The 13588-nt window shown below is 48.2% G+C and overlaps 2 protein-coding genes across 3 annotated transcripts in view; one reads left to right on the plus strand and one right to left on the minus strand.

Moving 5' to 3' along the window:
- The window catches only part of IGSF3 (immunoglobulin superfamily member 3), a 93086-nt gene extending 88448 nt beyond the window's left edge, over positions 1 to 4638 (plus strand). For both annotated transcript variants that reach the window (XM_074532102.1, XM_074532092.1), the window contains one exon: positions 1050 to 4638. In XM_074532102.1, the coding sequence (XP_074388203.1) occupies positions 1050 to 1300 (251 nt within the window). In that variant the 3' untranslated portion in view covers positions 1301 to 4638. The remainder of the gene's footprint in view (positions 1 to 1049) is intronic.
- Positions 2815 to 13276, minus strand: ADPRH (ADP-ribosylarginine hydrolase). The gene is made up of 4 exons (XM_005490997.4): positions 12714 to 13276; positions 11702 to 12048; positions 6370 to 6730; positions 2815 to 5684 (listed from the first exon to the last, which is right to left on the minus strand). The coding sequence occupies exons 1-4, from the start codon at positions 13022 to 13024 to the stop codon at positions 5297 to 5299; spliced, it is 1407 nt and encodes a 468-aa protein (XP_005491054.2). The 5' UTR covers positions 13025 to 13276; the 3' UTR covers positions 2815 to 5296.
- Between the last annotated feature and the right edge of the window lie 312 nt (positions 13277 to 13588).

The raw sequence follows: 13588 nt of genomic DNA on the forward strand, positions 1-13588 counted from the left end.
CCCTGCATCTTCTGTTCGACCAAGATGAAAAGACCAAGGAGTGAGTGGGACTGGGGCAAGTCTGTGGTGCTGGTACTTCTCCAATCAGCTCAAGGGTTCCTAAGATACTATAAAATCTTCACTAGGAAGGACTGTCATATTATTGGGGTTTTTAGGATGAAGGAGGAATTGAGAGTTTGACTCTATGTTTTTAGGAGGTTAATTTATTATTGCATTCTATTCTATTAAAGAATGTTATACTAAAATTATATTAAAGAATAGAGAAAGGATACTTACAGAAGGTTATAAAGAATAATTATGAAAATTCATGATTGTTTTTTGACACAGTTGGATGGTGATTGGTCATTAAGTTGACCAAATTAAACTATTTGGTCATTATAGTTTGATGACCAAACTGGGGCAAGTCTGTGGTGCTGGTACTTTTCCAATCAGCTCAAGGCTTTATAAGATACTATAAAATCTCCACCAGGGAGGACTGTGGTATTTTTGGGATTTTTAGGACAAAGGAGGAATTGAGAATTTGACTCTATGTTTTTAGAAGGATATTATTCTATTCTATTCAAGAATGTTATACTAAAATTATATTAAAGAATAGAGAAAGGATACCTACAGAAGGTTATAAAGAATAATTAAGAAAATTCGTGCTTGTTTTTAAAGTTTTGACGCAGTTGGATGATGATTGGTCATTAAGTTAAAACAACTTACATGAAACCAATTAAACAACTGCTTGTTGGATAAATAATTAGATAATTATTATTTTCATTTTTTTCTGAAGCTTCTCAGCTTCCCAAAAAAAATCCTAAACGAAAAAATATTTCCAAAAAATATAACAATAACCAAGGACTATCGCTCCTTAAACTCCTGGGGGGGATAAAGCTGAAACATGCCCCATTAGAACTTTGTGTTCTAACACTGTTATTTTTCCCAGAGCTCCACCTCCTGCTTTGACATGGAATAATGAGCATCTGGTGTTCTATGTTTCTGAGGAAGTTTGCATGGCCTAATTAGAGAGAAAGCATGAAATGTGACCACCCTTTGTCCCTTTCCAGGCTCCACACTGCAGTCTGTCATCTGCTCCAATGACGCCCTCTTCTACTTTGTGTTCTTCTACCCCTTCCCCATCTTTGGCATCTTGATCATCACCATCCTCCTGGTGCGGTTCAAGAGCCGAAACTCCAGCAAGAACTCGGAGGGCAAGAATGGGGTTCCCTTGCTGTGGATCAAAGAGCCTCACCTCAACTACTCTCCCACTTGCCTAGAGCCACCAGTCCTCAGCATCCACCCGGGAACCATGGACTAGAGAGGCAGAGACACCTGTAGGGACGCACAGAGGGAGAGAAGTAGAGATACACCGGGAGCCCTGAGGAGCACAGTGGGGTTTGTTGTTCTTGTTTCGTTTGTTTCAGTCTCTGTGCTCCGACACAGTGGCTGAGCTCTGCCCAGCTACCAGGAGCAGGAAGGTCCAAGGCTTCTTCCAGCACCTGTGGGAACATACCCCCTCACCCCAGTGGACAGAGGCACTTGATGTTCCTCTCGGACTAATTTGACTCACATCAGTTCCTCTCTTTTGGGCTGTTGCTTTTTTATCATTTATTTTTTGGTCACTCAAAGAACTGTAGACTTTGCCTGCTCTCCACACAGTGTGGAGTTCCCAGGGGGTATTTGGTCCTAGGATGATCTCTTTGGAAGTAAACGTATATGTTTTCCAAAACAGACTGTTTTTCCTTCTCAGACTCAGTGCCACAGTGAAGATCTTTTCCCGAGGTGCACTGAGCTAACTCCTCCCTCTTCCAAAACAGACAAAGCCAGGTCTGTCCCCAGAGGGGTTAACTGGGCTGTCTGTCAAGAGGTTCATTTCAAAAACTGGCTGTAGCCTCAGCATCTTCTTGCCTCCACCTTATTCCTTTTCTCAGGAGGGAGCAATTCACTTTTTGGGAGTGTTCCCAGGTCTTGGAGAGACTGAATATTGAGCGTGCTTGCCGTCAGGACAAAAGCAGTTGAGTTTGTCTCACGGAACTGAAGGGGGGAAAGGAAGGACACCTGAAAGCCCTGACTGTGTTGTAGCAAAGAGCGTCCTTGTGTGGCCTCACCAGAGTCATGCTCCTCCCTGGTGTCCATGCTGCCACCTCAGATGAGGCAGATCTCCTCTGTGCCCCAGACATTTGGGAATGGGAGGCTTAATCCAGTCTCTGAAGGCTTCAACATGACCAAAGTAAAGACTCTAGGAAGGAGGAAAGGAGAAGCTCCACAGGTCACCTTCACAGTCCCTGGATGGTTCAGCCAAGGAGCCCAGTAGCAAACATGCCACGTAGTGGGGACGTGCAGTTAACCACCATGTGTCACGAGTTTTCCTGTGGCTGCACTGCTCCCCAGAGTGAACCTGGACAAAGCAAGGGGCCTGCAGCCCATCAGCACCCTGGGGATTTCCCTGTCCCCTTGGCCAAGAGAAATCTTCCCCCTGCGTATATGTGCATCTGCCATTTGTTTCTGAGACTTTAGGAAGAGAATCCATTTCTCCATAAACTCCCCCTCCTGGCAATGTCACCTGCTCTTGTAAGAGTCGCTGTGGCAGGAAATGCTGTTCTTTCTGTGAAAGATATGCTCTTGTGAACCAAACCAGGGCTCTGGCCACGTGGGGCACCTGACCCCCTGCACCCCTAATGCCAAGAACCCCTGCCCTGTCCTGTGGAGGAACCGCCTCCTCCCCTGTAAGCGTTCCGTCTGGCGGAAGAAAATGTTTGCCAAAAATGGCCTTTTGTTGTCTTCCTTGATGTCTTCCTGGCAAATCCGGCCATTTCTTTTTTTGCAGCATGGCTGAAGCCAAGCGGGGGCGGACGGGTGCAGCCACAAGAGCCCCCTGCCTCATGTGTGAGAGGTGCCATACCCACAGCCCTTGTCCTCTCCGGAGGGTCGGACTGCTCTTTGGGAGCAGAGGGGACCTCAGCAGATGCTCTGTAGCACTAAGTCAGTAAGACCCTGATGCCTTGATATTTCAGAGGTGGTGAAGCTTCAGGTAGGAGATCTGCACTGTGAAGCCTTGCTCCTGTCTAGGAGAGGACCCACGTGGCTGCAGATCATCCTGTGCTAAGGGGTTTGAAGTTGGCCACCTCTGCACCTCCACCAGAACAGGACTGGTTTCTTCTGCTGCTGGGAAGCCCCAGTTTCACTCGCCCTCTGTGAAGTCTGCCTCCTGGAGAAGTGACTGCTTCCTGGCCCCAGCATATGCATACAATCACATTCCTATATCTGTACGTATCGCACACCTGCACACTTGTCTTCCCTTTCTGGCTAAGACGTCTGCAAAGAGAGGAGTGGGATGAGAAGTGAATGGAAATGAAGAATTGAGGTGCAAACAGCTGCAGCTGCAAGCCAGTGGATATTGTTTCCTGACTGTTCTATCTCCTGTATGTACTGTTCCCGGGCAGGAACCACGACTCACTTCAGCTTTAAGGAAGAAGAGAGAATGAAGTCAGCGGGAGCCATTCTGTCCTGGGAGAGCTCTGCTCTGCTCCTGAGCCACGCTCCTCCTCGCCAGCCTGTCTGCCCCAGAGCAGGGCTCTCCTGGAGGCCTGCCACACAGCCCAGCCTTGCCTGGCAAGTGGCTCCCACAGTGGTCCCTGAATGTACCTTGCTGGTGACATTTCTCCATTGCTCTGGCAGTGTGTTGCCCAGTCTCAAACTTCTCTGAGTTTTTATAAGGCAGCCTCTTCCTGTAATGACTTCTGACACAAAGCTTGTCAAAGCACTCTCTCTGCAGTAACTGTCTGTAATGAACCCAAGAAGAGAGACCCTATCCATGCATGATGTGGAAAAATGTTTGGGATTTTTAAAAAAAGAAAAAAGTGAAAAAAAACCCAACAAAAACTTTGTACTATGTTGCACTAAAACATGTTTTATACAACACACCCGAGAGCTGTAGTAAACTGTGTTGAAATTGTGAATCCTATTGCTGCTGGTTTTTGTCAGATCTGGGCTTTTATTATGCCTTTATGTGCACTCAGAACATAAAGGTGTGCTGAGGCCCTGCTCCTGGGAACCCTCTCCCTCTGCTCCTACTCCTTGATGCAATAACTTCTCTCCCTACCACTGGTAGCACATCTCCTCTCTCTTGCAGCTGGAGCTTGCAGACACCTGGCACCTCTGATTTCATACCCCATCCAACCCTCAGCCCATGCCATAATAGAATCGAATATTTAACAGAGGTCTGTCAGGACTTTTTATTGAACACACTGGTTTTGAAATTGTTCTGAAAACAGTACAAGTACTTTGCTGTGTCATAGTCTGGATTTGAAGTAAAACCTTATTTTAATAGAATTATGCATAGCAAACGTTAAGCAAATTACTTTCAGTAACCTTGATGAAAGCAGAATATAGTTCACTACAGAAGCTGAGGTACAATGCAACCTGTTTAATTCTCCTTACCCACTTTGCCTTAAGTAAGGATTTGGTCAGGAGTCCTGAATTCTCCAATATTCACTGAAATAGGCAAGTAGCATGATGCATTGTACGTGTATTGCAGGAGTGGTGTAGAATTGGGTTTAAGGCTGGGTTTGGGAGTTTTTTCCACATTCATTTGAAACAAAAAACATCCTCTGCTAAAATAATTTTATAAGAAAGCTCTGTTGCCCCCAGACACAATCGGCTGCTTTTGCCAGATGCTGGTTTGGGGGGTTTCAGTGGGGTTTGCTGCCTGTCCTGCTGCTGCAGCAGGCCCAGCAGGGCTGCTGTGGGTGCTCCTGCTCCCCTTGAGGACCACATGATGTGCAGCCGCCCTGCAGCACAGGAGGGATGTCTGGGGCACCACTGTGCGTTCCCATCAAAGCACCAGCCCCAAACTAGCACCGACGTGGCCTCCCCAATGAAGCCAGCACACGAATTAGTATGAATCCTAGGATGTCTTTAATAGTATAGTATGGGTGGAAGGGGATTTTGTCACAGTCTGAGGGGATGCCTAGTGGGTTATTTGAGCCTGTTGCATGGAGGAAGGTGAGATGGACGAGTGTGGGCCCTACGATGACGAATGAGTGGAGGAAATGAAGGGCAAAGAATCGAGTTGGTGTGGGGTTATCGACAGAGAACCCACCTCAGGCTCATTTGACTGGTGTTTGCCCAATGTAGGGGATAGCTGAGAATAGGTTTGTGATTGCAGTAGCCCCTCAGAATGACATTTGACCTCATGGTAGAGAAAAGGCAGGTCTGGCTCTGGCTTACATTCTCAAGATTTAATCTGGCAGCTTCGCAAACCAAGCGAGAGAGCACAGGTAAGTGTGCCTGTGGTGTGGCTGCCATCTCCTGCCTAGAGTATGCTGTACAAGTCCTTGGCCACCTTCTCCAGGCGCTCCTTGTACTCCAGGTGGGCGTAGAGGTTGGGGGGAACGCCCTTGAAGGCGTGGATGACGCCCCACCAGCTGGCGGCGATGGCAGCCGTGGAGTCGCTGTCCCCGCCGTGGAAGAAGGCACGGTGAGCCAGCTCCGTCCAGGAGTCCCCCGCGCCCAGCAGGGCGTCGTAGGCGATCATGGGTGCGTCGTGCCCGCTGCTGCCGCCCCAGCCGCTGTAGCTGAGCGAGGTGTAGAACGAGTCTCTCTCTTCCACGCCGTACTTGGCTGGGAATTTGGGCAATGAGACCCCATCTGAGATGCCTCTCTCCTCCAGGTATTTTTTCCACTTCTCTTCAAAGTAATACCTGCCGAACAGGAGGGGATGGAGCGGCTGTAAGTTGTCCCAGGGCAGCAGCACACAGCTGAGCACCTCGCAGGCGCCAGCGGAAAACGCACCACGTCACCAGCCCGGAGTGAGGGCTCGGCAAAATGGCAGGCGGCCCCCATTTGTCAAAACTAGGGGCATGATTTACGGTAAGAGGCACAAGGACAAGTTTCAGTGAGTTAGATTTCCCCTCCCTCCAGTCACATGGGAGAAGGCAGCCCAGCACCTGCAGGATTCAAAGGCTCAGAGTGAGAACTGAGTCATCCTCCCAAATTCAGAGCAGCTCTACCTCTGTGTGTGCCCCTGCACACAGAGGTGCAGTGAATATGCAGATTTGGTTATAACTTTCAAAGTGAGCTCAGCCCTAAGCTTGATACTGTTCCCCAGCCCTGCTTGCCATCTTTCATAAGACCACAGTTACATGAGATGACAAGTCTACCTGCTTCATACTGGATCCAAAAAATGGTCACTAGCACCTGACCCAAACACAATCCGCCTTTTTTTTCCCCCCCAAGGTAAGGTACTCTGAATTGATTTGATACTGTGCCAGGTGTGGGCCCCCCTAGGAGTCTGCCATAATGTGATTACTGAAACCTAAGTATGAGCAGAGCTCGCCCTGTGGTACAAGGCCTTTAAGAAATGGCAGTGCGGGGAATGCAGCTCACCATTGCTCCATGTTCTCCTTCACATAGAAGCCGGATTCCTGCACGTAGGCTTTTGCCTGTGGCAGCACCTCCACGAGCCCCTTCCCCCAGGCCACGGGGGGCACGCCGTTCACCGCGTAAGCCGTGAAGAGGGCTGAGGCCAGGGCCCCCAGGTAGCCGGTGGGGTGGTGGTGGGTCATGCGGCCGCTCTCGATGCTGACTCGGATCAGCGTGTCCAGCTGGGCGGGCCGGTAGAAGCGCAGCCCGATGCACATGGCGCGCATGGCGGCCCCGCAGCCCCCTGCCCGCGGGCTGAACGGGATCCGCCAGCCGTTGGGCTGCCCCGGAGCCAGCTTCCTGGTGCTTTCCACAGACATGGCACCTGGAGACAGCCACAGAGCCCGAGGGAAGGGAGAAACACAAACATCAGCAGGAGGCAGCTTGGGAACAGGGGGAAGACAGGCAGGGCACTGGGGAAGGAAGCATTGCTCTGTGTAAGGGATTTGAGCTTCCTTTTAAAACCGTAAGTTGTCTGCTCCCATGCATATCCTGCCTTAAACTGCTGGAGCAACCTACGTCCTCCCCAGCAGACCTGATAATTTTTGTTTATGACAGCAATTAAAAGGTCTAGGGGGTAGGAAACTCCTCATTGCCCATTTCCTGGCATGGTTTATATTTACATTTTGTGTTATCAAAAAAACCCATATATACTAATAGATATATATGCACATACCTAGGTATCTCTCTTTCTCTGTAAACAGAAAGGTTTGTAGGATCTCTGGCACAAGGCCAGTCTAAGTAACTGCTTTTTCACAGGACTTGGAAAGGCAGAGACCCCACAAGCTCCTCATTTGCCTCACTAATAGAAAATGTACTGGTAGAAAATGTTTTCCATCTCTCCCTTGCTGCAGTTTAAGTTTGACCGGAAGCCTTGAGTGTAGCACCTGTCTCACCTCAACACGGTCTGCATGACTAGCTCTACTGTACTCCTCTTTCAAAAGCTTAGGAGCAGCTGTATTAGGTGGGACCAAAGGTTTGTCCAGCTCACTAGTTCATCTCCAAACACTGCTACTAAAGGGTAACTACAGAAAGACTATAAGAAATGTGGCAAGCCCACCTCCATCTCCTTCATATTTCTATTTACTTTTTAAAGAAATTACTCTGCTTCTTCCAGTGCTGCTTCTTCAGACACTTGTTAGTCCAACACATTCATAGGACAAAGAAAACACACCCAAATTTCAGAGCCCAGCTAGCTTCCCCATCCAAGACAGTGAAATGTTTTGAGAGCCAAGCCCAAATGCTTGTGTGTCAAGAAACAGGTTTGGAATATTGAATTATCTTTGAGTCTCTTCTACCTTGCTTTTTTTCCCCCTAGTCTTCTCTTCTGGCCCAACTGTAAATACTTCTTTTCCAGCAGGAAGGTAAATCAAGGCAGGTTTCAAACAGCTTCATTTAAGCTTGAATGTGCTGGACAGTGGCAAAGGTGGGCTCAACAGAGTAACCCCAGTGTGCTGAGTCCTCTCTCAGACACACAGGATAACAGCAGCAGCTGGCTGTTATCACACCCCCAAAACTAGACTTTGTTCCCTCACTGGGATGGGTAGCTGATGAACTTGCAGGTGCTCTGTTACTTTGGAAGTCAAACTAAATAGAATAGAGTAGCAAGGACGAAGCCTGGTCAAGCAAATTCACCTCACTTTGGTGCAACTCAGTGCAGTGATAAGCAAGGTCACAGATCATGGTGACTAAGTCCCCTGCAGAGCTCTTGGCTTCTGCACTTCCATGTACATGTTTGGCAGTAGGGTTTAGTCTATGGCAGCCTGTTTCACCTGCATTTACAGCCCCCTTGTAACTGAAATATCTCCAAATCCAAGCACAGCTTTAAGACTGGCTTCTGGACATATGCTAAAAATAACTAAGGGCTGGTCACTGTCAGGAATAATGTCATGTGCTGGGCCAAGTGTCTTTAGCTATACTGGGACCAGTCCCAACCAGTCTCTAACTGTAGTGTCTGTGAGTTTGCTTTTAGGATGTGTCAGTGTGGGAACATGTCCAGGCCTGTAAATTTCGTGTACTTTACTAATTCAGTGCTGGCTGCTGTGTATCAAAATTGTTAAGAGGGATAGCAGCATAATTTCCAACTTCATGATGACTAACAGAAAATTGAAGCATTTTTCTAAAAATCTCACCTTACCAAGCATTGAACCCAGTGACCTGTAACAGGACATTAAAATGAACCTGTCAAACAAAGCCACATTTTTAAAAAGCTGTGCTAACTACTCTATTTGTCAATTCTGGTAAAAGATAACTTCTTCCAGGAAAGCAAGGGGGAAGGGAGAGAGCACAGGGACTAAGGAAGCCTAAAATCAAAATCTGCATAACAAAAGCAAAGATTACTCCTGTTGAAACTTTGAGAAAATCATTTCTTCAAGACCTGTCCTTGATAAAAAGTGAGACTGTTCTTGCACTAACTGTAGCTAGAATAAAAGGGAAGATGATGAGACTTTAAATGGAAAGAAAGACTGGTTATTTTGCAATACAATTTGCTTGCAACTTTATGCCTGTGCATATTATTTTAGGAAATGACTACTGATAACTTGCAAGTGGAAAAAATTGTGTAAACCAGTGTATGACAACATGTATACCAGACCAGTGTATGAGAGCTAAGACTTGCAATTTATGAAGTATTATAAGTAGTATCCCTCACACTTTTAAACAGTTAAAATATTAAAACATTGGAATGCCAATTTAGGAAGACTTAAGATGGAATCACATCAGGTCTCTTTTTTTTAAAAAAACTGCTGTGGGGAGATTTTGAATTAGCGAATTGTTTTGGAAATCCTTTACGTCCAGGTTAGGAATCCTTTGCACTAACAATAGGAAATAAAAAGTAACCTAAGCATGGTACTGGTCTAAGGAAAAAGTAGTGTCTGAATTAGGGCAACCTGAAAAAGTTTCAAGAACAGCTGGACTCAATTTTTGGGATAGGACCAAGACTCTTCAGGTAACAGTTGTTTGGGATTGATCAGTACACATTAAAAAAAGTGAGTTAAACAAACCACACAGTGGTAAACAATTCCAGAGGGAGAGGACTAGGACCAATTTTGAAGCAGAAGGTTTCCTGAAGAAGTGCTTTAGTTGTACCATGAAAAAAGAACTATGTCTGTGCTTGTGTTGCTTAATTCACTGGCTTTGTCATCTGCAAGGAACAATGAGTGTGGGGCTGTGGCACATCACAAATAGCAGCAGTGGGTGTAGGGATTACCTTGTCGTTGAATTACTACCCCAGAGTTCTCTCCTGGGGCTGTGTCCCTGAGGGACCTTGCTGTGGCTGTCCTGTGACTCAGAACGTTGTGGGAATCCCTTTGTTACTGCAGCTTTGGGTTTTCAGGTCTGGACTGCCTCATGTAAGCCAACAATGTGACTTTCCCCCACTGTTCTAAGGAAATCTCTTCTGTGTTGGGCAAAAGTTCCAACAGCAACTTTCCATTCTCAGCCTTCAGGGCTGTAATTCCCTGGTGAGTACTTAGGCCAGAAGAGCACCACCTTGGGTTATGTTCTTAGTTAAAATCCATTTATTCTGAACTGCCAAAAGAAGTTATTGGCATGCAGCTTTTATCATTAGGACTTATCAATATGCCATGGAGACTCCAGACAGCTTTTCAGGGTATGGATTAGGTATTCCCTTCAGTGGGAATTAAACTGCCAAGGGTCAGGATTTAAACTCTCAGAGCTGAATGCCTTTCATACCTGCAGCAGAAGCAATTCTGATTGCAAAATTTTTAATTGTCTTTGGGCCCACTAAACAATGTGTACTTCTTTTTTTACCTAGATAATCTGACCTGACCTTGTCACTCCTCTTAATGTCCATAGCAAGTCTGCTTTCAAATCATCACTTCCAGGAAAAGGAATTCTTTTGGGCATATTGCAGCTCAGTTTAATCACAGAAGGAATGCAGTAGGTGTGATATTATCCTTAGATATTATTTACTAATATTTAAATTTTAGGTTCTTCTTCTTTTCATCTTAAATCCTTCCAGGTGCTGTCTCACTGGCAGCTGTGGTTAATCCATCTTAGCTGAGGGAACTAAACCATGCTGCTTCACCAAAACTGCCATGAATCTCTTGGAAGTTTCATCTGCCACCTTCAGCTGTCCTGACAAGCATCATTACCCCTTCCTAAATATTTTATTAATTAGGCCACTTCAACAACTGGGAATGTGGGTGTTAAAAAAAGACTGATAATTTGGTTCTTTCCACAAGGACAGGAGCCCACTGTGGAAAGGTAAGCAGAATAAACTCCTGTTCAGGTTTCCAACCTGGTTTATTTTGGAAATGCACAGCTCCCATACACTATGCTCAGTGGCAAGATTTGGCCTTTCCCATGTTTAATGTCAAGACAGAACACTCTTGACTTAGTCTGGCCACTCCAAATAAGCACATCTCAGCATACATACAATTTCAATGTATAAACTTTGCACAGGACTGCTGAATTTGAGTGTTTCCTGGATACTTCATGCCTCCTGTGCCGGTCAAATTAGAGGCCCAGCCTAAGCAGCTCCAATGTAAATGTAATCCAAGCATCCAGAAGAGCCTGGGCCACCAGCACAGAGGCAGATGGAATCCTCAGGGAAGAGCTGGGTCAGGAGGGCAGGAACTACAGGGATATGTTGTACATGTCTTGGCTACTGTAGCCTGTTAAGGTGCCCTTCCTGAATACTGCCAGGCCCACTGCTTGTGACACAAACTCAGCACCGATGTGTCTATGCAGAGAAAAGAGAGGTGATGGGAGTACAGGGTTCAGAAAAGAACACTGGCCTCACTGTTGTGGTGCACAAATCAGGCATGCAGAGCTAGCCACAAGCAGACTTTGGGTTTAATAAGTGTAATTATTCCAAGCAAGGATCTTTATGCCCTTAAATAAATTTTACATGTAATTTGTTGTGTTTATGATGAGAAGTTCTGTATTAATTCTGTGGGGTGCATCTCAGGGTGTGCATTACAGTAGCTGAATGTGAATTTTTCAGCCACTGAATGTAGGAATCCCAAGTTCAAAAGCTATCACCCTTCCCGAGGTCAAGCTCAAACACACCCATGTTTTGTAAATGTGAACAAAACAACATCTTTTTCATCTAGTTCAGAGAAGCCCAAACCACTTCAGCTTGCCTTATTCTGTTCTCTTTAGCTCATCCTGAAACAGGTACTGAGTGTGGAACATTTTTCCTTTACGTGAAATACAGTAAACACTCTAAAGAGCCAAAAGCAGAGCCGGGGCCAGCCCCAGCTCTGAGCTGCAGGAGAGACATGAGCAACAACAGCACAGCTCTACCCCGACAGCCGGATGGAGGGGTTACCTGGAGCTCTGCCCTCCATGTCATTCATGCACTCCTTGTAGTTCTTTGCAAGCAGAGTGTAGAGATGTGGTAACGTTGGGTTTTTCCCAGCTGCCACCAGAGCTTCGGCCGTGGCCAAGTGCATCACGGTGTCATCGCTGACTATCCAGCCCTGGAGGCTGATGTTGGCCAGCCCCCCCATGTCTGCCAGCTCCTTGTGGATGACTGGGCCACTCTTCTGGAACTCCCATCTCCCGTTGTAATACGCCACCGTGTCACCAACTGCACTCAGCACCATGGATGCCACATAGTTTTCCTCTCCCTTAGGACACATTTTTTGTCCCACAGCTACTCCACTGTAGAAGACACTATGAGAAAGAAAAGAAGGAGAATGAAATCTTTCCCAGTTCAGTATGGGCTTGTCCTGCTAAGCTCCAGCAGGCTGGATACCCTGTCTGTCACACAAGCCTCACTCAGAGGATGCATTTCTTGACAGCACATGGACCCTGTGCACCTACCATGGGTGGCTGTGTGGCAGCTCCTGGGCAGCCCAGCCCTGTCCCAGGGGCACCTGGAGATGCTGGGATGCTGGCAGGATAAAGCTGCATATCCTACCCAGCTCAAAGGCCAAAAACCAGGGCAGGACTGCAGGATATGTGACCACAACCATGTTCTCCACCTTTCTGAGTGCATGAGCAAGCTCACATCAGCACCCAGCGGCTCCTGTACCCAGGGGTAAGGCGAGGCTGACCCTCGGGGGTACCGAAGTGAGGGGTGAGGTTTGGCAGGGCCAGGCCATGGCAGTGACACCTGTCCGTGCTCCTCGGGCAGGCTACAACACCGGCTGCTCACACAGGCAGCGCCCCCACCCCGCAGGTACTTCAGCCATGAAATGCCAACCACGCCCTCCCCCAGAAACCCTCCGCAGCTCAGGCCTCGCTTCTCCTTTTCGCTGCTCAGAAGCAGAAGCGGCGAACGCCGGCGGCCCCGTCTCAGCCGGGCCCCGGGCCGCTCCCGACCCGCGGCTACTCACACAGCGAGCCCGCCGATCGCCGCCAGCCCGGCCAGCATTCCCGCCGCTCCCAGCACGCTCCGAGCAGCGCACGGGAACCCGCCCCGCTCCATGGGGCGCGGCTCGGCCTCCGCGGCCCTGGGCGCGGCCTGCTGGACCCGGCCCGGGCCGCTCCGCTCGGCCCGGCCTTCCGCGGCCTCCCGGGGCGGTGTCCCCGGGCACGGCTCCTCCTCGGCTGCGGGGCCGGGCCCTGCCTGCCAGTACCCCGGGCTCTCCTCGGCACCCCCGCTGGACTCCGTTCGGCGCCAGCGGACGGAGTGGTTGGCATTCATTTTCGGGGCTGCCCTCAGGGGAGCCAGGCTGAGCCCTCGGACTCGAAAGTGAAACAGGGGCAAGGCAATGAACTGTTTCTCTTTTTAAAAAAAGCGCTGATAGCATTTCCCGTGGACGAACAGGCACTCCCTCCTCCTGGCTGAGCAGCCCCTTCCTGGTACTGGCTGGATCCCCCTCTGTGTCTGCTCCCAGGTTTTGGGAGGATTTTCCTCACTTTTGGGTTGTTTCCCCTCCTTGCTCTGCAGCCTGAGCAGAGCCTCCAGCCTTTCCCAGGAATCTTTGCCCCTGTGCCTATCCCCTTATAGAAGCACAGAATTGCTGCTGAAACTGCGGGAAAAACAGGAGCTCGCTGACAATATCTTCTCAGTGTTAGAAAATCACAGCGTTACTTTATTCTGCCAGGATGTGCAGTAGAAATTATCATCCACACGTATCCGGGTTGTGCAGTGAAAATCATTCCACCATACATGGTTCTTTACCAGACTTTTCACCTATGTATACATAAAAATAACTCCAAAGACATCCATGTTCATTGGTCCTAAATTACACAGTTCTTAGTATTC

The sequence above is a fragment of the Zonotrichia albicollis genome, chromosome 2 (assembly GCF_047830755.1).
Source record: "Zonotrichia albicollis isolate bZonAlb1 chromosome 2, bZonAlb1.hap1, whole genome shotgun sequence".
NCBI classification, from domain to species: Eukaryota; Metazoa; Chordata; class Aves; order Passeriformes; family Passerellidae; genus Zonotrichia; species Zonotrichia albicollis.

Coding starts and splice junctions, on each gene's coding strand:
- ADPRH (XM_005490997.4), bottom strand. CDS start 13,024: ATGAATGCCAACCACTCCGTCCGCTGGCGCCGAACGGAGTCCAGCGGG. Junction 12,049..12,713: donor GCGATCGGCGGGCTCGCTGT/GTGAGTAGCCGC, acceptor TCTTTCTCATAG/TGTCTTCTACAGTGGAGTAG. Junction 5,685..6,369: donor AAGGAGAACATGGAGCAATG/GTGAGCTGCATT, acceptor CCTGTTCGGCAG/GTATTACTTTGAAGAGAAGT.